Below are 24,200 nucleotides of genomic sequence, written 5' to 3' on the forward strand. Positions count from 1 at the left end.
AAGTTAGAAAAAGTGTGTTTTTTTCCATTTTTTCCTCATATTTTATAATATTTTTTATAGTAAATTATAAGATATGATGAAAATAATGGTATATTTTGAAAGTCCATTTAATGGCAAGAAAAACGGTATATAATATGTGTGGGTACAGTAAATGAGTAAGAGGAAAATTACAGCTAAACACAAACACCACAAAAATGTAAAAATAGCCTTGGTCCCAAACGGACAGAAAATGGAAAAGTGCTGTGGTCATTAAGGGGTTAATGAAGATGTATACTACCAACAGTTAGATAAAGATATTGCAAGCAGAACCCAGAAATTGGAATATGACACTATTTTAAAGAAAAAGAAAAAACTTGAAAGAGATATCAATAATAAGAAAATTGAAGTAGGGGAAACGCATATTAACATAGAAAGAGATGAATTTGTTGATGCCACAGACACACCAAACATAGAAGTTTTCTGTAATACTAAAAATAGATTTTTTTCCAGATAGAATAACACACACACCAATGAAAACACGGAATACCAAAACATACCCAGAGAACAACATACTCGCACAAATACAAACAAAGACAAACACAATCAGACAAACAATAATACATTCTTAAAAATAATGGGGATATTCCCATTTCTGTTTCCCCTCCCACTCACTTATGAGGAACATCTTCTGCAAGCGCTATTAGAACACACCCGATTCCAATATATATATATATTTATTGGAAAACGTTTTTATTGAATTTTCCAATACAAGGAAATGTTCACATGACAAAAATTCACGATTCATTATTGCCATCAAATTTACATTCTTCACAAATCTGTCCTTCTATCTCTCCTGAGAACAACATTTATATAATTCAAACAGTATATTACCAAGACATTTGTTTCAAGACATGAAATCTCCTCCTAGGGCGGAGGCCCAGCCCAAAAGAAACCCGAGCATACATCAGCTATCTATCGTAAAGGCTCTCACCCCATGGTGTGCATATATATTTCGTAAAACGATAATGGCCCACAGTGCTTCATAACATGTTGAATATATTTTCCGCCACTAGGAGGTCAAGAACACACAGAGCTTTACCCCTTCCTGTCTGGACTTATTTGTCTACATCGGAACAAAGGTCTGATGTAAACAAATAAGTTAAAAAGTGAAATCACGCGATCGCCTGATTTCAATGTTGGGATTGTGTCTGGGTGGAGTCCATATGATGCTCGGCATGCCCTCTAGCCCTGGATCCCATACAGGAAGCGCCTTTGGCTTCAGTACAGCCAAAAGGCTAGGACATTCTATGCCGTCCTATGGGCGTTAAAGGCCAGTGTAGTTAGGACAGCATGGAACGACCTAAGGATTGGCAGAGGTTAAAATTCCTCCCGTCTATAATCAGTTTGGGTTGTTCACTACTCTGGGACTCTTAAAGGGACAGTTCACCCAAAAAGCTTATCTCCTTTAAATTATTCCAAGTGATCCATTTTACCTGCTAGAGAGTATTAAATTGTTTACAAGTGGCTCCTTTACCCCTATTTCAGCATTTGAAATAGCTGATTTAGCCTGTTGTATAGCAACCTATACTGGAGTATATGCTATTGACAAGCCTAAGTAAACACAGCCAACAGAAGAAGTTACACTCTCAGTGGGCTGCAGGATAATTAAGTAATAAAATGATCCATTTTCCATTGTTCTCTCTATGTATTCAGCTTTGGTGTGCCAGATAAATATAAGATAAGGAAGCAAGTCTGTGTACACAAAGTTAAAACGTAATGAGCTCTGATATTGCCTTACGTTCAACCCATTGTAATAGGTTGTGGTTTCAAAGCACAAAACCAGCTACTTCATAAAAACAAATAAACCTGAAAATGCAATTTCTTAAGTATTTTATACTCTGCAGCTGGTATAACAAGTCATTGAAAATACATTAATGGAAAAACAATTTTACAGTGTACTGTCCCTTTTTAATGGGCAGAGGGCTAGTACCGTAGCATTGACTCTTGGCTCAAACAAGTGATTCACAAGGCTTACTTGGTGTTGGCTAAGCATATCACAGCTCACTCTACAAGAGCAGTTGCAACTTCCTGGGCTTTCAAAAATTATGCATCTTTGGAACAAATTTGCAAAGCTGCAACTTGGTCTTCTCTAAATACCTTTTCAAAATTGTATTGCTTTGTTTTTGCTTCCTCGTAAGTAGCATTTGTTAGGAAAGTCATTCAGGCTGCAGTGTCTGCTAAATAGGAACTGCCAGGAAAATTGTCCCACCCTTTCCTTAACATGGATCATCTGCTTGGGTATTAATCCTGCATGTTATGGAGCTCTATGGATCATCATTTTATGAAAGAAAACAACATTTATGCTTACTTGATTATTTTCTTTTGGATTGGTGATGGTCCATAGGCCCCGTCCATTTCATTTTTTGGCGACAGTTCTAATTGGCACCTATAAAGACCCTGCTTTGTCTTTCCTACCTATATGTTTCCTTTTCTCTGCTTGTCTACACGTAAAACTGAATAGAGATGGGAGGAATTTTAAGCTCTTATGTGGGTTCTTGACTGTCTCCTAGTGGCAGGAAATATTTCCCACATGTTATGGAGAATCATCATTCCAAAAGTAAATAATTTATCAGGTAAGCATAAATTTTGTGTGTGTATATGTGTGTGTATATATATATATATATATATATATATATATATATATATATATAATCTAATCTATCTCTGTCTGTCTGTCTGTCTCTCTCTATCATCATCTCTATCGTTCTTGCACCCAAACCTGTCTGGGGTTAACTGCGTGTGACTCTGGTGACAGCACAGCTTCCTGTGAGTGCCAGTGGCACCCAGGGCTGAGCATGTTGCAGGGTCATGGGATGTGTACCCGGGCCGGTATGAGAGTGCAGTTCCCTTCCGTGTTTTGTATATGTCTAGGGTGATTACATATGCCTGTGCACCCTTCCCTTGTTCCCAGTTTGTTTGGATTTGAAAGCTTGCATTGTGTGGCTGTTTTAGGGTCCCAGGTATTGGAAAGGACCTTGACAAGGTAATTGGGCTTGACCCATTTGGCCATATGTGGTAATTAACCTTTCCATTTTTGCTTTTAAATCTTAGCTGAGAGCTTGTAAGTGAGTGCTGGGTTTTCTGTGTGTGTTGTATTAATTTGTTTTGTAATTTTCCCTATGGTTCTTGCACCCAAACCTGTCTGGAGTTAACTGCCTGTGATTCTGGGGACAGCACACACCCAGGGCTGAGCATGTTGCAGGGTCATGGGATGTGTACCCTGTCCAGTATGAGAGTGCAGTTCCCTTCTGTGATAGATATATATATATATATATATATCTATCTATCTATCTATCTATATCTATCGAGAGATATATATCTATCTATCTATCTATCTATATCTATCTATCGAGAGATATATATCTATCGAGAGAGATATATATCTATCGAGAGATATATATATCTATCGAGAGATATATATATCTATCGAGAGATATATATCTATCGAGAGATATATATCTATCGAGAGATATATATATCTATCTATCGAGAGATATATATCTATCTATCGAGAGATATATATCTATCTATCGAGAGATATATATCTATCTATCGAGAGATATATATCTATCTATCGAGAGATATATATCTATCTATCGAGAGATATATATCTATCTATCGAGAGAGATATATATCTATCTATCGAGAGAGAGATATATCTATCTATCGAGAGAGAGATATATCTATCTATCGAGAGAGATATATATCTATCTATCGAGAGAGATATATATCTATCTATCGAGAGAGATATATATCTATCTATCGAGAGATATATATATATCTATCTATCGAGAGAGATATATATATCTATCTATCGAGAGATATATATATATCTATCTATCGAGAGATATATATCTATCGAGAGATATATATCTATCGAGAGAGATATATCTATCGAGAGAGATATATATCTATCGAGAGAGATATATATCTATCGAGAGAGATATATATCTATCGAGAGAGATATATATCTATCGAGAGAGATATATATCTATCTATCGAGAGAGATATATATCTATCTATCGAGAGAGATATATATATATCTATCTATCGAGAGAGATATATATATCTATCTATCGAGAGAGATATATATATCTATCTATCGAGAGAGATATATATATCTATCTATCGAGAGATATATATATATCTATCTATCGAGAGATATATATCTATCGAGAGATATATATCTATCGAGAGATATATATCTATCGAGAGAGATATATATCTATCGAGAGAGATATATATCTATCGAGAGAGATATCTATCGAGAGAGATATATATCTATCTATAGAGAGAGATATATATCTATCTATAGAGAGAGATATATATCTATCTATAGAGAGAGATATATATCTATCTATAGAGAGAGATATATATCTATCTATAGAGAGAGATATATATCTATCTATAGAGAGAGATATATATCTATCTATAGAGAGAGATATATATCTATCTATAGAGAGAGATATATATCTATCTATAGAGAGAGATATATATCTATCTATAGAGAGAGATATATATCTATCTAGAGAGAGATATATATCTATCTATAGAGAGAGATATATATCTATCTAGAGAGAGATATATATCTATCTAGAGAGAGATATATATCTATCTAGAGAGAGATATATATCTATCTAGAGAGAGATATATATCTATCTAGAGAGAGATATATATCTATCTAGAGAGAGATATATATCTATCTAGAGAGAGATATATATCTATCTAGAGAGAGATATATATCTATCTAGAGAGAGATATATATATATATATATATCTATCTAGAGATATATATATATATATATATATATATATATATATATATATATATATATATATATATCTATCTAGAGAGATATATATATATATATATATATCTATATAGAGAGAGAGATCTCTCTCTCTCTCTATATATATCTATATATATCTATATATATCTATATATATCTATATATATCTATATATATCTATATATATATCTATATATATCTATATATATCTATATATATCTATATATATCCCTTTAAAGGAAAGTCTTGTTGAAGGGTTTAAAAACATTTCAGAATGTGCACCATGGAAAATAGATCAGACAGTAAAGTAAAAGTGCACTTCACTGTGAGCTATTTTCTGTTGTGCACTTTCTGAACTGTTTGCGTCAAATACTTTCTTTAAAAGAAGAGGCTTCATTTTTTTTCTATGTAAACAGGCGTTATTTTACCTGTGTAGGCAGCTGTGACTGCTGCCATCAGAGCTGAGGCAAACCAGCAAATTCCTCCATAGCGCAGCTCCTGCATAGCCTCCCTACTCCCCCCCACCTCCTCCTTTCCCTACAGAAGCCTGCGCGCAATGAACAGTTACAACCCTCCTGTACGTCATAGGGGGCAGGGCTAAAAATTGCATACTCTTGAGGTTTTTAATTTGCGGCGATCAATCGCGGTTTTAAATTGCATATGCAATTAATTGTGCAGCCCTAAATAAATATATATATTCTCTTTCCTTTTTTTTTTTCTCTTCTTTTTTTACTGTCATTGACATGGTGAGAAAAAAATTCACACTCTGCTTTGCTGTGATCTCATGGGATTTCACCATAATAATCTTAAGAGATTTCATAGTAAACTTCCTTAAACTGGAGGGAAATAAAGGGAGTGTGCCTGCACATGCCAGGTGACACTCCCCACAACTATTGTGGCTTTACAATAGGATGTGGCTACCGAGGAAATTCTGAGCTAAAATATTTTCCCTTTTTTTTTTTTTCTTTTTTTTTTTTATATACATTATGGGCCAGATTATGAGTGGAGCACAAAATATCTTTTACGAGAGCACGCTTCTATAGGCTTCAATGGGAGCCTCGTTCCGATGACGTCATACACAGCACAGAACTTAGCCCCGTGAAGGGGTAAGTTGCGCAGCAATGGCAGCACATTTAAAATGTATTTGACTATATTTGTGTGTATATGTGTATATTCACATATTTGCATACAAAGAGAGGAGCGCTCTACCAGGAACGAACAACAGCTCAGTGGCTTGTTCTATGGCGATTTACCACCCGGAAGCAGCCTCTTTTAGACCAGTGTGCTTTTCACAGAAGAAAACTTTCCTGAAGTATATCAGTCTGATCCTGCCAATTAAGGTCAGTCCAGCCCCGAAATACCAGGCAATTCTCCTCTGAACAAGGAACATGACAACCCCAGACGATCGTTTCGGCCTTCTATGGGCCTCGCCAGTGAGGTGCAGCCACATTCCTCTAAGCACACTGGGCAAGGAGTCCACGTCTGGTTTCCCCCATCACCCATAGGGAGACTTCCCCAGGGTCATAATAATTTGCATAGAAAGAGAGAAGCGCTCTACCGGGAACAAACAGCTCAGTGGCTTGTTCTATGGCGATTCACATATTAACATATATGTATGTAAGCATATACATATATATTAACAGTGAAATCATAGTCCCCATAGACCACAATGTAAAGGCACTTTTCAGTGGAACTAATAGGAGATTGAATGGGAAGTTAAATATTTGGCAATACTGAGAAAAATGTATTCTTGAAAAAGCCAGGAAAGGTGAAACACGTGCCGGAACGTTCATCAATCCTGGGCCAAGTTAAGAGACATTTCGGTTTTAAGACATTGATTTGTCCTCAAAATATTTTTGGGTATTGTGATACAATATATGTACAATTTGTTACCTGATGTGCCCATAAGAAAATTGGTGTTATTTTAACCAAATAAATATATTTGAAGATACAAAGAAAAAAAACCCTATTAAGAGAATAGGGAAAAGTATGCTCTTTCTACACATAAAGTTTATATTTTTCCATTTAAAATTTAATAGGGTTTTTTTTTCTTTGATTTAAATGTTGCTCTAATCACACTCCCAGTCATATAATCTCACATTTTACCCCCTTAACGACCAAAGACGTACGCCATACGTCCTCAAAAAAAATACAGTTAATGACCGAGGACATATGGCGTATGTCCTTGGTCTGGAAAGCATCTGGAAGCAATCCTGATCCAGTCGCTTTCCGGTTATTGCAGTGATGCCTCAATATCGAGGCATCCTGCAATAACCCCCCTTGGCCATCCGATGCAGAGAGAGCCACTCTGTGGCCCTCTCTGCACCGGACATCGATGGCCGGTATCGTTGGTGGGTGGGAGCTTACGTGGGAGGCAGGTGGGCGGCCATCGATGGGCCACATGACGCCGGGGGGCGCGCACGGGAGGGAGGGGTGGACGCGTGCACGGGGTGGATGAGGGTTGGAACGCCTACACTACAGATAACAATTAAAAATAAAAGTTGGGTAAAAGTTTTTTTTTTTTTTTTTTTTTAAATCGAAGTGATCTGGGAGGTGGGGGGGGAAGCTACACTACAGAAAAGAAAAAAGAATTATAAAGCATTTTTTTGCAAAAACTGGGTACTGGCAGACAGCTGCCAGTACCCTAGATGGCTCCCAGTAAGGCAGAGGAGGAGGGTTAGAGAGCTGTTTGGGGGGGGTCAGGGAGGTTGGGGGCTAAGGGGGAATCCTAAACATCAGCATATGTAAATATGCTATAAAAAAAAATATACAAATACCTTTTATTTTAGTACTGGCAGACTTTTTGCCAGTACTTAAGATGGCGGGGACAATTGTGGGGTGGGAGAGGGAAGAGCACTGTTTGGGAGGGATCAGGGGGTCTGATGTGGGAGGCTGATTTCTACACTAAAGCTAAAATTAACCCTGCAAGCTCCCTACAAGCTACCTAATTAACCCCTTCACTGCTGGGCATAATACACGTGTGATGCGCAGCGGCATTTCGTGGCCTAATTACCAAAAAGCAATGCCAAAGCCATATATGTCTGCTATTTATGAACAAAGGGGATCCCAGAGAAGCTTTTACAACCATTTGTTCCATTATTGCACAAGTTGTTTGTAAATAATTTCAGTGAGAAACCTAAAATTGTGAAAAAGTGAACGATTTTTTTTTATTTGATCGCATTTAGCGGTGAAATGGTGGCATGAAATATACCAAGATGGGCCTAGATCAATTCTTGGGGTTGTCTACTACACTACACTAAAGCTAAAATTAACCCTAGAAGCTCCCTACATGCTCCCTAATTAACCCCTCCACTGCTGGGCATAATACACGTGTGGTGCGCAGTGGCATTTAGCGGCCTTCTAATTACCAAAAAAAATGCCAAAGCCATATATGTCTGCTATTATGAACAAAGGGGATCCCAGAGAAGCATTTACAACCATTTGTGCCACAATTGCACAAGTTTTTTGCAAATAAGTTTAGTGAGAAACCTAAGTTTAGTGAGAACAATTTTTTTTTATTTGATCTCATTTAGCAGTGAAACGGTGGCATGAAATATACCAAAATGGGCCTAGATCAATACTTTGGGATGTCTTCTAAAAAAAATTATATATATACATGTCAATGGATATTCAGGGATTCCTGAAAGATATGTGTCCCAATGTAACTAGCGCTAATATTGAAAAAAAGTGGTTTGGCAATAGCAAAGTGCTAATTGTATTTATGGCCCTATAACTTGCAAGAAAAGCAAAGAACATGTAAACATTGGGTATTTCTAAACTCGGGACAAAATTTAGAAACTATTTAGCATTGGTGTTTTTTGGTGGTTGTAGATGTGTAACAGATTTTGGGGGTCAAATTTAGAAAAAGTGTGTTGTTTTTCAATTTTTTCCTCAAATTTTATATAATTTTTTTTATAGTAAATTATAAGATATGATGACAATGATATCTTGAGAAAGTCCATTTAATGGCAAGAAGAACGGTATATAATGTGTGGGTACAGTAAATGAGTAAGAGGAAAATTACAGCTAAACACAAACACCACAAAAATGTAAAAATAGCCTTGGTCCCAAACGTACAGAAAATGGAAAAGTGCTGTGGTCATTAAAGGGTTAAATAAACACTAACCAGAGATCTGAATTTTTGGATCGCTAATTGCTACTGTGAGCTCTCTATAGCATTAACCAGCCACTTGTAATGGCTGGTTATTTATTGTGCGCCTGTAAATGGGCGATTTTGCCCGTTTACGGGCGCACAATAAATTAACATTCCACTTGTAATCTAGCCCTATGTGTGTTCTAGTCTGCTTTATACAAATATGCTGCATCACATTCAATTGATTCCACATTCAAGTAATGTCCCTTTTTAATTTGCTAATAAATAGTGTGTGTGTGTATATATATATATATATATATATATATATATATATATATATATATATATATATATATATATATATATATATATATATATAAAATTGTTAAAGGGACATAATACTAATATGCTAAATCATTTGAAACTGATGCAGTATAACTGTAAAAAGCTGACAGGAAAATATCACCTGAACATCTCTATGTAAAAAAGGAAGATATTTTACCTTACAATTTCCTCAGCTCAGTAGAGTAAGTTCTGTGTAAAAAGTTATACTCAGCTGCTGCCCAGCTGCAGGTAAAGAAGAAAAAAAAAAAAAAAAAAAGAAGAAATGAACAGCAGCCAATCGGCATCAGCAGTGCTAAGGTCATGAACTCTTTTACTATGATCTCATGAGATTTGACTTAACTCTCATGAGATTTCATAGTAGACTTCCTTAAACTGAATAGGGAAATAACATGAGTGCATGAAAGCTCACTCCCTTAGCTGTCCTGGGACAGACATACTGATTTGCTGCTTAAAGCCTCTTTACAATGGGATGTGGCTAGTGAGGAACTTTTGAGGTAGAATATCTTTCTTTTTTACAGAGATGTTCAGGTGATATTTTCTAGTCGGCTTTTTACAGCTGTGCTGCATCACTTTCAAGTGTTTCAAAATTTGGGTATCATGGCCCTTTAAATAATTTTAAATGTCTTATCTGTCCATAAATATGTTTTCTAAACAATTTTTTTTTTTCAGGTTTTGAAAAATACTTCCCAAATGGAAAGAATTCAAATAACTCAAAAGGGACAACTAGTGAAATTAAAGGTATTAATTTTTCATCTTTGAGGTTTTGCAGATCTTGTTATTATTTTTATGGTCAAAACATTTTAAGAAGGTTCCTGAAAAGGTAATATAGCACCCCCTTTCCTGCAATAGTAAAAATCTTGCGAGTATATAAAAAAAAAACACAAAAAAAAACACAACACAAATGAAAGGAAGACTTGCTGATGTTCTTTTTGCCAACACTAGAGATTTATTTTAGAACATAATGTTTTCCGATCACATGCTCCTATATATATATATATATATATATATATATATATATATATATATATATATATATATATATATATATATATATATATATTTAGTAATACAGTGAAAAATATTATCCTTTCTCTTTCTCTTTCTCTCTCACCTCTCTGAAACACAGAATTACATTGTTCAATGACTATGCAACCTATGCCCTTATGAAGCATTGACAAGATATTTTTTTTTTTCCTCCCTTTCCCAGATGCAAAACTTAATAGTAACCAACAGTCCTCAGGTAGAGGCAATGGCTCATCTGGAGGAGGTGGCAAGAAAGGGGGAAAGGGAGGTGGCAAGAAAGAAGATTCATCTTGGTGGGCAAGAATGCAAAAGGTCTCTCTTTACTTTTTAGTTAGACATTATTCATAAATATTCAATAAAATGTTAGTAAATTCCATTTACTTATAACTTGTCTAACCAAAGACAATTTAGAGATCATAAAAGTAATTTAAAATATTTACCATGTTTAATGCATAATTAAACGTTTTATGGGAACTTCCATTTTGAGTTTAATGTCCCTTTAAAGGGACAGTTTACACCTTAGTCATCTTAAATTCTTACCTTAGATTAAGCTGCAAATAGCCTCCTGCAACTTTTCTATGTCATGCAGCAGGAACAGTAAAAAGTTATTTTAAAATTAATATTGTTTCTGGCCACTTTGAAATGGTTGCAAAGTTCCACCCACTGATGACATCACAATAATCTGGGCTGCATCTAGACATTCTGCTTAAAGGGTCAGTCTACTTGAAAATGTTTATTGTTTAAAAAGATAGATAATCCTTTTACTACCCAATACCCAGTTTTACATAACCATTACTGTGATATTAATACACTTTTTACCTCTGATTACCTTTTATCTAAGCCTCTGCAGACTGTCCCCTTATCTCAGTGCTTTTGACAGACATGCATTTTAGCCAATCAATGCTGACTCCTAAATAACTGCACGGGAGTGACCACAATGTTATCTATATGACACACATGAACTAGCACTGTCTAACAGTGAACAACTATCAAAATGCACTGAGATAAGAGGTGGTTTTCAAAGGTTTAGTAATCCGTTTGAGCCTACCTAGGTTTAGCTTTCAAAAAAGAATACCAAGAGAACAAAGCAAATTTGATGATAAAATTAAATTTGAAAGTTGTTTAAAATTACATGCCCTGTCTGAATTATTAAAGGGGAATTTTGACTAGACTGTCCCTTTAATAGCATTGCCATTCTGTTGAAACCAACTAGTGAGTCTTTTGTAACTAGTAAACCTATTATGCAGCTCAGATCATGATGTCATCAGTGGGCGGCGGAGCTTGGCAGCCATTTGAAAGTGGCTACCAAGATGACTAAGATGTAGACTGTCCCTTTAAGCAGCATATATAGTAAGCAAAAAGACTTCATTTATATTGGTGGTGGTTTCAGGGGATTTGCATTGTTTACTTCAGTTTTGTAGTTTTCTTAAGTGAGGTTTGCAGTTCTATGTCGCAAACAATATAGATAATAATAATTGTATGAAAAAAATATTTTTCTGGATGTTAACAGTAATAGCATGCCCTTTATTATGGATGCTGTTTTGAAATGTTGGTTCTTTGGTTTGTAGGGTGAAGTCCCATGGGACGATAAAGAGTTCAGATTCTACTTCATTGCAAGTGCGGCATTTTGGGCTGGTGTCACTTATTATTTTTTCTTCAGGAGTTCTGGAAGAGAGATCACTTGGAAAGACTTTGTCAATAACTACTTGTCTAAAGATGTGGTGAGTAATTAAGCAAGCTGTACATATGTACTGCATCTGTTTTGCCACTTAGGAAATTGCTTCTGTAGAGATGCTTTCACCCAGAGAAGATGCAAATCTAGACCTGCAATATGCTTAAATAATAATAAAGCGTATTTTAGGAAAGATGCAGCACCATTTTCTTCAAGACTTGCCATATGCCATGTAATTGTGTAGCGTTAATAGGAAACCCCATGACTGGTCACTGAAGAAAAAAAAAAGTATTGATTCACTTTAAAAAGAGCAGAGGATTAATAACCAAAATCTTAAAGTGAAAATAAAATGTTGTATGCAATGTTCAACAGTAAATTATTGTAGCACTTGTACATTAATCTGGTCATTACATACCTCTGTCTAATTTTAGTGTCCTAATTAATGTTATGTTCTAAAATGAAAATTCTGTGTTAAAATTCTGCTGTTGTGTTTTTGTTGTGTGTTTGTTGTTGCTGTTTTATAGCAGTGGGGAGCAGCAACTTCCTAAAAATCTGTAAATAGGGCAGGCGATGTGATTTCTTTCATGTAATTAGCAAGAGTCCATGAGCTAGTGACATATGGGATATACATTCCTACCAGGAGGGGCAAAGTTTCCCAAACCTCAAAATGCCTATAAATACACCCCTCACCACACCCACAATTCAGTTTTACAAACTTTGCCTCCTATGGAGGTGGTGAAGTAAGTTTGTGCTAGATTCTACGTTGATATGCGCTCCGCAGCAAGTTGGAGCCCGGTTTTCCTCTCAGCGTGCAGTGAATGTCAGAGGGATGTGAGGAGAGTATTGCCTATTTGAATGCAGTGATCTCCTTCTACGGGGTCTATTTCATAGGTTCTCTGTTATCGGTCGTAGAGATTCATCTCTTACCTCCCTTTTCAGATCGACGATATACTCTTATTTATATACCATTACCTCTGCTGATTTTCGTTTCAGTACTGGTTTGGCTTTCTACAACATGTAGATGAGTGTCCTGGGGTAAGTAAATCTTATTTTCTGTGACACTCTAAGCTATGGTTGGGCACTTTTATATAAAAGTTCTAAATATATGTATTCAAACATTTATTTGCCTTGACTCAGAATGTTCAACATTCCTTATTTTCAGACAGTCAGTTTCATATTTGGGATAATGCATTTGAATCAATCATTTTTTCTTACCTTAAAAATTTGACTTTTTTTTTCCCTGTGGGCTGTTAGGCTCCCGGGGGCTGAAAATGCTTCATTTTATTGCGTCATTCTTGGCGCGGACTTTTTTGGCGCAAAAAATCTTTTCTGTTTCCGGCGTCATACGTGTCGCCGGAAGTTGCGTCATTTTTTGACGTCCTTTTGCGCCAAAAATGTCGGCGTTCCGGATGTGGCGTCAAAAAATATGGGCGTCGCTTTTGTCTCCACATTATTTCAGTCTCATTTTTTCTTTGCTTCTGGTTACTAGAAGCTTGTTTATTGGCATTTTTTCCCATTCCTGAAACTGTCATTTAAGGAATTTGATCAATTTTGCTTTATATGTTGTTTTTTCTCTTACATATTGCAAGATCTCTCACGTTGCATCTGAGTCAGAAGATACTTCAGGAAAATCGCTGTCTAGTGCTGGAACTACCAAAGCTAAGTGTATCTGCTGTAAACTTTTGGTAGCTATTCCTCCGGCTGTTGTTTGTATTAATTGTCATGACAAACTTGTTAAAGCAGATAATATTTCCTTTAGTAATGTACCATTGCCTGTTGCAGTTCCCTCAACATCTAAGGTGCAGAATGTTCCTGATAACATAAGAGATTTTGTTTCTGAATCCATCAAGAAGGCTATGTCTGTTATTTCTCCTTCTAGTAAACATAAAAAATCTTTTAAAACTTCTCTCTCTACAGATGAATTTTTAAATGAACATCATCATTCTGATTCTGATGACTCTTCTGGTTCAGAGGATTCTGTCTCAGAGATTGATGCTGATAAATCTTCATATTTATTTAAAATGGAATTTATTCGTTCTTTACTTAAAGAAGTACTAATTGCTTTAGAAATAGAGGATTCTGGTCCTCTTGATACTAATTCTAAACGTTTAGATAAGGTATTTAAATCTCCTGTGGTTATTCCAGAAGTTTTTCCTGTTCCTAATGCTATTTCTGAAGTAATTTCCAGAGAATGGGATAAATTGGGTAATTCATTTACTCCTTCTAAACGTTTTAAGCAATTATATCCTGTGCCGTCTGACAGATTAGAATTTTGGGACAAAATCCCTAAAGTCGATGGGGCTATTTCTACCCTTGCTAAACGTACTACTATTCCTACGTCAGATGGTACTTCGTTTAAAGATCCTTTAGATAGGAAAATTGAATCCTTTCTAAGAAAAGCTTCTGTGTTCAGGTAATCTTCTTAGACCTGCTATATCTTTGGCTGATGTTGCTGCAGCTTCAACTTTTTGGTTGGAGACTTTAGCACAACAAGTAACAGATCATGATTCTCATAATATTATTATTCTTCTTCAGCATGCTAATAATTTTATCTGTGATGCCATTTTTGATATTATCAGAGTTGATGTCAGGTTTATGTCTCTAGCTATTTTAGCTAGAAGAGCTTTATGGCTTAAAACTTGGAATGCTGATATGGCTTCTAAATCAACTCTACTTTCCATTTCTTTCCAGGGTAACAAATTATTTGGTTCTCAGTTGGATTCCATTATCTCAACTGTTACTGGTGGGAAAGGAACTTTCTCCAACATAGGTGTGTCCGGTCCACGGCGTCATCCTTACTTGTGGGATATTCTCTTCCCCAACAGGAAATAGCAAAGAGCCCAGCAAAGCTGGTCACATGATCCCTCCTAGGCTCCGCCTTCCCCAGTCATTCTCTTTGCCGTTGTACAGGCAACATCTCCACGGAGATGGCTTAGAGTTTTTTGGTGTTTAAATGTAGTTTTTATTCTTCAATCAAGAGTTTGTTATTTTAAAATAGTGCTGGTATGTACTATTTACTCTGAAACAGAAAAGAGATGAAGATTTCTGTTTGTAAGAGGAAAATGATTTTAGCAACCGTTACTAAAATCGATGGCTGTTTCCACACAGGACTGTTGAGAGGAATTAACTTCAGTTGGGGGAAACAGTGAGCAGACTTTTGCTGCTTGAGGTATGACACATTTCTAACAAGACTTGATAATGCTGGAAGCTGTCATTTTCCCTATGGGATCCGGTAAGCCATTTTTATTACATAAGAATAAAGGGCTTTACAAGGGCTTTAAAGACTGGTAGACATTTTTCTGGGCTAAAACGATTGATTTATAAGCATTTTTAATAGTTTATAGCTTTGAGGAGTTATTTTATTCTTGGGAATTATGTTAAAGGAACGGCAGGCACTGTATTGGACACCTTTTTCACTGAGGGCCTTCTCTAATCATAGGCAGAGCCTCATTTTCGCGCCACTAATGCGCAGTTGTTTTTGGGAAGCAAGGCATGCAGATGCATGTGTGAGGAGCTCAGATACATAGAAAAAGCTTACTGAAGGCGTCATTTGGTATCGTATTCCCCTCTGGGCTTGGTTGGGTCTCAGCAAAGCAGATACCAGGGACTGTATAGGGGTTAAATATAAAAACGGCTCCGGTTCCGTTATTTTAAGAGTTAAAGCTTTCAAATTTGGTGTGCAATACTTTTAAGGCTTTAAGACACTGTGGTGAAATTTTGGTAAATTTTGAACAATTCCTTCATACTTTTTCACATATTCAGTAATAAAGTGTGTTCAGTTTAAAATTTAAAGTGACAGTAACGGTTTTATTTTAAAACGTTTTTTGTACTTTGTTATCAAGTTTATGCCTGTTTAACATGTCTGAACTATCAGATAGACTATGTTCTGTATGTGAGGAAGCCAAGGTTCCTTCTCATTTAAATAGATGTGATGTATGTGACAAACAATTTAGAGAAAATGATGCCCAAGATGATTCCTCAAGTGAGGGGAGTAAGCATGGTACTGCATCATCCCCTCCTTCGTCTACGCCAGTCTTGCCCACACAGGAGGCCCCTAGTACATCTAGTGCGCCAATACTCCTTACTATGCAACAATTAACGGCTGTAATGGATAATTCTATCAAAAACATTTTAGCCAAAATGCCCAATTATCAGCGAAAGCGCGACTGCTCTGTTTTAAAAAATACTGAAGAGCATGAGGACGCTGATAATGGTTCTGACATGCCCCTACACCAGTCTGAGGGGGCCAGGGAGGTTTTGTCTGAGGGAGAAATTTCAGATTCAGGGAAAATTTCTCAACAAGCTGAACCTGATGTGATTACATTCAAATTTAAATTGGAACATCTCCGCGCTCTGCTTAAGGAGGTGTTGTCTACTCTGGATGATTGTGACAATTTGGTCATTCCAGAGAAATTATGTAAGATGGACAAGTTCCTAGAGGTCCCGGGGCCCCCCGAAGCTTTTCCTATACCCAAGCGGGTGGCGGACATTGTAAACAAAGAATGGGAAAGGCCCGGCATACCTTTTGTCCCTCCCCCTATATTTAAGAAATTGTTTCCTATGGTCGACCCCAGAAAGGACTTATGGCAGACAGTCCCCAAGGTCGAGGGGGCGGTTTCTACTCTAAACAAACGCACTACTATCCCTATAGAAGATAGTTGTGCTTTCAAAGATCCTATGGATAAAAAATTAGAGGGTTTGCTTAAAAAGATGTTTGTTCAGCAAGGTTACCTTCTACAACCAATTTCATGCATTGTTCCTGTCACTACAGCAGCGTGTTTCTGGTTCGATGAACTAGAAAAATCGCTGGATAAAGATTCTTCTTATGAGGAGATTATGGACAGAGTTCACGCTCTTAAATTGGCTAACTCTTTTACTTTAGACGCCACTTTGCAATTAGCTAGATTAGCGGCGAAAAATTCAGGGTTTGCTATTGTGGCGCGCAGAGCGCTTTGGCTAAAATCTTGGTCAGCGGATGCGTCTTCCAAGAACAAATTTCTTAACATACCTTTCAAGGGGAAAACGCTGTTTGGCCCTGACTTGAAAGAGATTATTTCAGATATCACTGGGGGTAAGGGCCACGCCCTTCCTCAGGATAGGTCTTTTAAGGCTAAAAATAAACCAAATTTTCGTCCCTTTCGCAGAAACGGACCAGCCTCAAGTTCTACATCCTCTAAGCAAGAGGGTAATACTTCTCAAACCAAGCCAGCCTGGAGGCCAATGCAAGGCTGGAACAAAGGTAAGCAGGCCAAGAAACCTGCCACTGCTACCAAGACAGCATGAGATGTTGGCCCCCGATCCGGGACCGGATCTGGTGGGGGGCAGACTTTCTCTCTTCGCTCAGGCTTGGGCAAGAGATGTTCTGGATCCTTGGGCGCTAGAAATAGTCTCCCAAGGTTATCTTCTGGAATTCAAGGAGCTACCCCCAAGGGGGAGGTTCCACAGGTCTCAATTGTCTTCAGACCACATAAAAAGACAGGCATTCTTACATTGTGTAGAAGACCTGTTAAAAATGGGAGTGATTCATCCGGTTCCATTAGGAGAACAAGGGATGGGGTTCTACTCCAATCTGTTCATAGTTCCCAAAAAAGAGGGAACATTCAGACCAATCTTGGATCTCAAGATCCTAAACAAATTTCTCAAGGTTCCATCGTTCAAAATGGAAACCATTCGGACAATTCTTCCTACCATCCAGGAAGGTCAATTCATGACCACGGTGGATTTAAAGGATGCGTATCTACATATTCCTATCCACAAGGAACATCATCGGTTCCTAAGGTTCGCCTTTCTGGACAAGCATTACCAGTTTGTGGCACTTCCATTCGGATTAGCCACTGCTCCAAGAATTTTCACAAAGGTACTAGGGTCCCTTCTAGCGGTGCTAAGACCAAGGGGCATTGCAGTAGTACCTTACTTGGACGACATACTGATTCAAGCGTCGTCTCTACCACAAGCAAAGGCTCATACGGACATTGTCCTGGCCTTTCTCAGATCTCACGGGTGCAAAGTGAACGTAGAAAAAAGTTCTCTATCTCCGTCAACAAGAGTTCCCTTCTTGGGAACAATAATAGACTCCTTAGAAATGAGGATTTTTCTGACAGAGGCCAGAAAATCAAAACTTCTAAGCTCTTGTCAAGTACTTCATTCTGTTCTTCTTCCTTCCATAGCGCAGTGCATGGAAGTAATAGGTTTGATGGTCGCGACAATGGACATAGTTCCTTTTGCGCGAATTCATCTAAGACCATTACAACTGTGCATGCTCAGTCAGTGGAATGGGGATTATACAGACTTGTCTCCGACGATACAAGTAGATCAGAGGACCAGAGATTCACTCCGTTGGTGGCTGACCCTGGACAATCTGTCACAAGGGATGAGCTTCCGCAGACCAGAGTGGGTCATTGTCACGACCGACGCCAGTCTAGTGGGCTGGGGCGCGGTCTGGGAACCCCTGAAAGCTCAGGGTCTTTGGTCTCGGGAAGAATCTCTTCTCCCGATAAATATTCTGGAACTGAGAGCGATATTCTATGCTCTCAAGGCTTGGCCTCAGCTAGCAAAGGCCAAATTCATACGGTTTCAATCAGACAACATGACGACTGTTGCGTATATCAACCATCAGGGGGGAACAAGGAGTTCCCTGGCGATGGAAGAAGTGACCAAAATAATTCAATGGGCGGAGACTCACTCCTGCCACTTGTCTGCAATCCACATCCCAGGAGTGGAAAATTGGGAAGCGGATTTTCTGAGTCGTCAGACATTTCATCCGGGGGAGTGGGAACTCCATCCGGAAATCTTTGCCCAAATAATTCAATTGTGGGGCATTCCAGACATGGATCTGATGGCGTCTCGTCAGAACTTCAAGGTTCCTTGCTACGGGTCCAGATCCAGGGATCCCAAGGCGACTCTAGTGGATGCACTAGTAGCACCTTGGAGCTTCAACCTAGCTTATGTGTTCCCACCGTTTCCTCTCATTCCCAGGCTGGTAGCCAGGATCAAACAGGAGAGGGCATCGGTGATCTTGATAGCTCCTGCGTGGCCACGCAGGACTTGGTATGCAGATCTGGTGAATATGTCATTGGCTCCACCATGGAAGCTACCTTTGAGACAGGACCTTCTTGTTCAAGGTCCGTTCGAACATCCGAATCTGGCCTCACTCCAACTGACTGCTTGGAGATTGAACGCTTGATTTTATCAAAGCGAGGGTTCTCAGATTCTGTCATTGATACTCTTGTTCAGGCCAGAAAGCCTGTAACTAGAAAAATCTACCATAAAATATGGAAGAAATATATCTGTTGGTGTGAATCTAAAGGATTCCCATGGAACAAGATAAAAATTCCTAAGATTCTATCCTTTCTTCAAGAAGGTTTGGAGAAAGGATTATCTGCAAGTTCTTTGAAGGGACAGATTTCTGCTTTATCTGTTTTACTTCACAAGAAGCTGGCGGCTGTGCCAGATGTTCAGGCTTTTGTTCAGGCTCTGGTTAGAATCAAGCCTGTTTACAAACCTTTGACTCCTCCTTGGAGTCTCAATTTAGTTCTTTCAGTTCTTCAAGGGGTTCCGTTTGAACCCTTACATTCCGTTGATATTAAGTTATTATCTTGGAAAGTTTTGTTTTTGGTTGCAATTTCTTCTGCTAGAAGAGTTTCAGAGTTATCTGCTCTGCAGTGTTCTCCTCCTTATCTGGTGTTCCATGCAGATAAGGTGGTTTTGCGTACTAAACCTGGTTTTCTTCCGAAAGTTGTTTCTAACAAAAATATTAACCAGGAGATAGTTGTGCCTTCTTTGTGTCCGAATCCAGTTTCAAAGAAGGAACGTTTGTTGCACAATTTGGATGTAGTTCGTGCTCTAAAATTCTATTTAGAGGCTACAAAGGATTTCAGACAAACATCTTCCTTGTTTGTTGTTTATTCTGGTAAAAGGAGAGGTCAAAAAGCAACTTCTACCTCTCTCTCTTTTTGGCTTAAAAGCATCATCAGATTGGCTTATGAGACTGCCGGACGGCAGCCTCCTGAAAGAATCACAGCTCATTCCACTAGGGCTGTGGCTTCCACATGGGCCTTCAAGAACGAGGCTTCTGTTGATCAGATATGTAAGGCAGCGACTTGGTCTTCACTGCACACTTTTACCAAATTTTACAAATTTGATACTTTTGCTTCTTCTGAGGCTATTTTTGGGAGAAAGGTTTTGCAAACCGTGGTGCCTTCCATCTAGGTGACCTGATTTGCTCCCTCCCATCATCCGTGTCCTAAAGCTTTGGTATTGGTTCCCACAAGTAAGGATGACGCCGTGGACCGGACACACCTATGTTGGAGAAAACAGAATTTATGTTTACCTGATAAATTACTTTCTCCAACGGTGTGTCCGGTCCACGGCCCGCCCTGGTTTTTTAATCAGGTCTGATGATTTATTTTCTCTAACTACAGTCACCACGGTATCATATGATTTCTCCTATGCAAATATTCCTCCTTTACGTCGGTCGAATGACTGGGGAAGGCGGAGCCTAGGAGGGATCATGTGACCAGCTTTGCTGGGCTCTTTGCCATTTCCTGTTGGGGAAGAGAATATCCCACAAGTAAGGATGACGCTGTGGACCGGACACACCGTTGGAGAAAGTAATTTATCAGGTAAACATAAATTCTGTTTTTTTACCACAGGATAAAAAATCTAAGGGTAAAAACAGGGCTAATAATTGTTTTCGTTCCTTTCGTTTCAACAAAGAACAAAGGCCTGATCCTTCATCCTCAGGAGCAGTTTCAGTTTGGAAACCATCTCCAGTCTGGAATAAATCCAAGCCTTCTAGAAAGGCAAAGCCTGCTTCTAAGTCCACATGAAGGTGCGGCCCTCATTCCAGCTCAGCTGGTAGGGGGCAGGTTACGTTTTTTCAAAGAAATTTGGATCAATTCTGTTCACAATCTTTGGATTCAGAACATTGTTTCAGAAGGGTACAGAATTGGTTTCAAGATGAGACCTCCTGCAAAGAGATTTTTTCTTTCCCGTGTCCCAGTAAATCCAGTGAAAGCTCAAGCATTTCTGAATTGTGTTTCAGATCTAGAGTTGGCTGGAGTAATTATGCCAGTTCCAGTTCTGGAACAGGGGATGGGGTTTTATTCAAATCTCTTCATTGTACCAAAGAAGGAGAATTCCTTCAGACCAGTTCTGGATCTAAAAATATTGAATCGTTATGTAAGGATACCAACGTTCAAAATGGTAACTGTAAGGACTATCTTGCCTTTTGTTCAGCAAGGGCATTTTATGTCCACAATAGATTTACAGGATGCATATCTGCATATTCCGATTCATCCAGATCATTATCAGTTCCTGAGATTCTCTTTTCTGGACAAGCATTACCAGTTTGTGGCTCTGCCGTTTGGCCTAGCTACAGCTCCAAGAATTTTTACAAAGGTTCTCGGTGCCCTTCTGTCTGTAATCAGAGAACAGGGTATTGTGGTATTTCCTTATTTGGACGATATCTTGGTACTTGCTCAGTCTTTACATTTAGCAGAATCTCATACGAATCGACTTGTGTTGTTTCTTCAAGATCATGGTTGGAGGATCAATTCACCAAAAAGTTAATTGATTCCTCAGACAAGGGTAACCTTTCTGGGTTTCCAGATAGATTCAGTGTCCATGACTCTGTCTTTAACAGACAAGAGACGTCTAAAATTGATTTCAGCTTGTCGAAACCTTCAGTCACAATCATTCCCTTCGGTAGCCTTATGCATGGAAATTCTAGGTCTTATGACTGCTGCATCGGACGCGATCCCCTTTGCTCGTTTTCACATGCGACCTCTTCAGCTCTGTATGCTGAATCAATGGTGCAAGGATTACACAAAGATATCTCAATTAATATCTTTAAAACCGATTGTACGACACTCTCTAACGTGGTGGACAGATCACCATCGTTTAATTCAGGGGGCTTCTTTTGTGCTTCCGACCTTGACTGTAATTTCAACAGATGCAAGTCTCACAGGTTGGGGAGCTGTGTGGGGATCTCTGACGGCACAAGGAGTTTGGGAATCTCAGGAGGTGAGATTACCGATCAATATTTTGGAACTCCGTGCAATTTTCAGAGCTCTTCATTCTTGGCCTCTTCTGAAGAGAGAATCGTTCATTTGTTTTCAGACAGACAATGTCACTACTGTGGCATACATCAATCATCAAGGAGGGACTCACAGTCCTCTGGCTATGAAAGAAGTATCTCGAATTCTGGTTTGGGCGGAATCCAGCTCCTGTCTAATCTCTGCGGTTCATATCCCAGGTATAGACAATTGGGAAGCGGATTATCTCAGTCGCCAAATGTTGCATCCGGGCGAATGGTCTCTTCACCCACAGGTATTTCTTCAGATTGTTCAAATGTGGGAGCTTCCAGAAATAGATCTGATGGCGTCTCATCTAAACAAGAAACTTCCCAGGTATCTGTCCAGATCCCGGGATCCTCAGGCGGAAGCAGTGGATGCATTATCACTTCCTTGGAAGTATCATCCTGCTTATAGCTTTCCGCCTCTAGTTCTTCTTCCAAGAGTAATCTCCAAGATTCTGAAGGAATGCTCGTTTGTTCTGCTGGTAGCTCCGGCATGGCCTCACAGGTTTTGGTATGCGGATCTTGTCCGGATGGCCTCTTGCCATCCGTGGACTCTTCCGCTACGTCCAGACCTTCTGTCGCAAGGTCCTTTTTTCCATCAGGATCTCAAATCCTTAAATTTAAAGGTATGGAGATTGAACGCTTGATTCTTGGTCAAAGAGGTTTCTCTGACTCTGTGATTAATACTATGTTACAGGCTCGTAAATCTGTATCCAGAGAGATATATTATAGAGTCTGGAAGACTTATATTTCTTGGTGTCTTTCTCATCATTTTTCTTGGCATTCTTTTAGAATTCCGAGAATTTTACAGTTTCTTCAGGATGGTTTAGATAAAGGTTTATCCGCAAGTTCTTTGAAAGGACAAATCTCTGCTCTTTCTGTTCTTTTTCACAGAAAGATTGCTAATCTTCCTGATATTCTTTGTTTTGTACAAGCTTTGGTTCGTATAAAACCTGTCATTAAGTCAATTTCTCCTCCTTGGAGTTTGAATTTGGTTCTGGGGGCTCTTCAAGCTCCTCCGTTTGAACCTATGCATTCATTGGACATTAAATTACTTTCTTGGAAAGTTTTGTTCCTTTTGGCAATCTCTTCTGCCAGAAGAGTTTCTGAATTATCTGCTCTTTCTTGTGAGTCTCCTTTTCTGATTTTTCATCAGGATAAGGCAGTGTTTTTTACCTAAAGTTGTGAATTCTAACAACATTAGTAGGGATATTGTGGTTCCTTCATTATGTCCTAATCCTAAGAATTCTAAGGAGAAATCATTGCATTCTTTGGATGTTGTTAGAGCTTTGAAATATTATGTTGAAGCTACTAAGTCTTTCCGAAAGACTTCTAGTTTATTTGTTATCTTTTCTGGTTCTAGAAAAGGCCAGAAAGCTTCTGCCATTTCTTTGGCATCTTGGTTGAAATCTTTAATTCATCTTGCCTATGTTGAGTCGGGTAAATCTCCGCCTCAAAGGATTACAGCTCATTCTACTAGGTCAGTTTCTACTTCCTGGGCGTTTAGGAATGAAGCTTCGATTGATCAGATTTGCAAAGCAGCAACTTGGTCCTCTTTGCATACTTTTACTAAATTCTACCATTTTTATGTATTTTCTTCTTCTGAAGCAGTTTTTGGTAGAAAAGTACTTCAGGCAGCGGTTTCAGTTTGAATCTTCTGCTTATGTTTTTCATTAAACTTTATTTTGGGTGTGGATTATTTTCAGCAGGAATTGGCTGTCTTTATTTTATACCTCCCTCTCTAGTGACTCTTGCGTGGAAAGATCCACATCTTGGGTAATCATTATCCCATACGTCACTAGCTCATGGACTCTTGCTAATTACATGAAAGAAAACATAATTTATGTAAGAACTTACCTGATAAATTCATTTCTTTCATATTAGCAAGAGTCCATGAGGCCCGCCCTTTTTTTGGGGTGGTTATGATTTTTGTATAAAGCACAATTATTCCAATTCCTTATTTTATATGCTTTCGCACTTTTTTATCACCCCACTTCTTGGCTATTCGTTAAACTGAATTGTGGGTGTGGTGAGGGGTGTATTTATAGGCATTTTGAGGTTTGGGAAACTTTGCCCCTTCTGGTAGGAATGTATATCCCATACGTCACTAGCTCATGGACTCTTGCTAATATGAAAGAAATGAATTTATCAGGTAAGTTC

At 38.4% G+C, this 24,200-nt stretch overlaps 1 protein-coding gene across 1 annotated transcript in view; it reads left to right on the top strand.

The window, feature by feature from the left end:
• Positions 1–24,200, top strand: part of AFG3L2 (AFG3 like matrix AAA peptidase subunit 2) — a 231,269-nt gene that overhangs the window by 25,113 nt on the left and 181,956 nt on the right. Inside the window, exons 3-5 of the mRNA XM_053714902.1 lie at positions 9,937–10,005; positions 10,475–10,602; positions 11,859–12,011. Of these exons, the coding sequence (XP_053570877.1) occupies positions 9,937–10,005; positions 10,475–10,602; positions 11,859–12,011 (350 nt within the window). The remainder of the gene's footprint in view (positions 1–9,936; positions 10,006–10,474; positions 10,603–11,858; positions 12,012–24,200) is intronic.

This window comes from Bombina bombina, chromosome 5, assembly GCF_027579735.1.
Source record: "Bombina bombina isolate aBomBom1 chromosome 5, aBomBom1.pri, whole genome shotgun sequence".
NCBI lineage: Eukaryota > Metazoa > Chordata > Amphibia > Anura > Bombinatoridae > Bombina > Bombina bombina.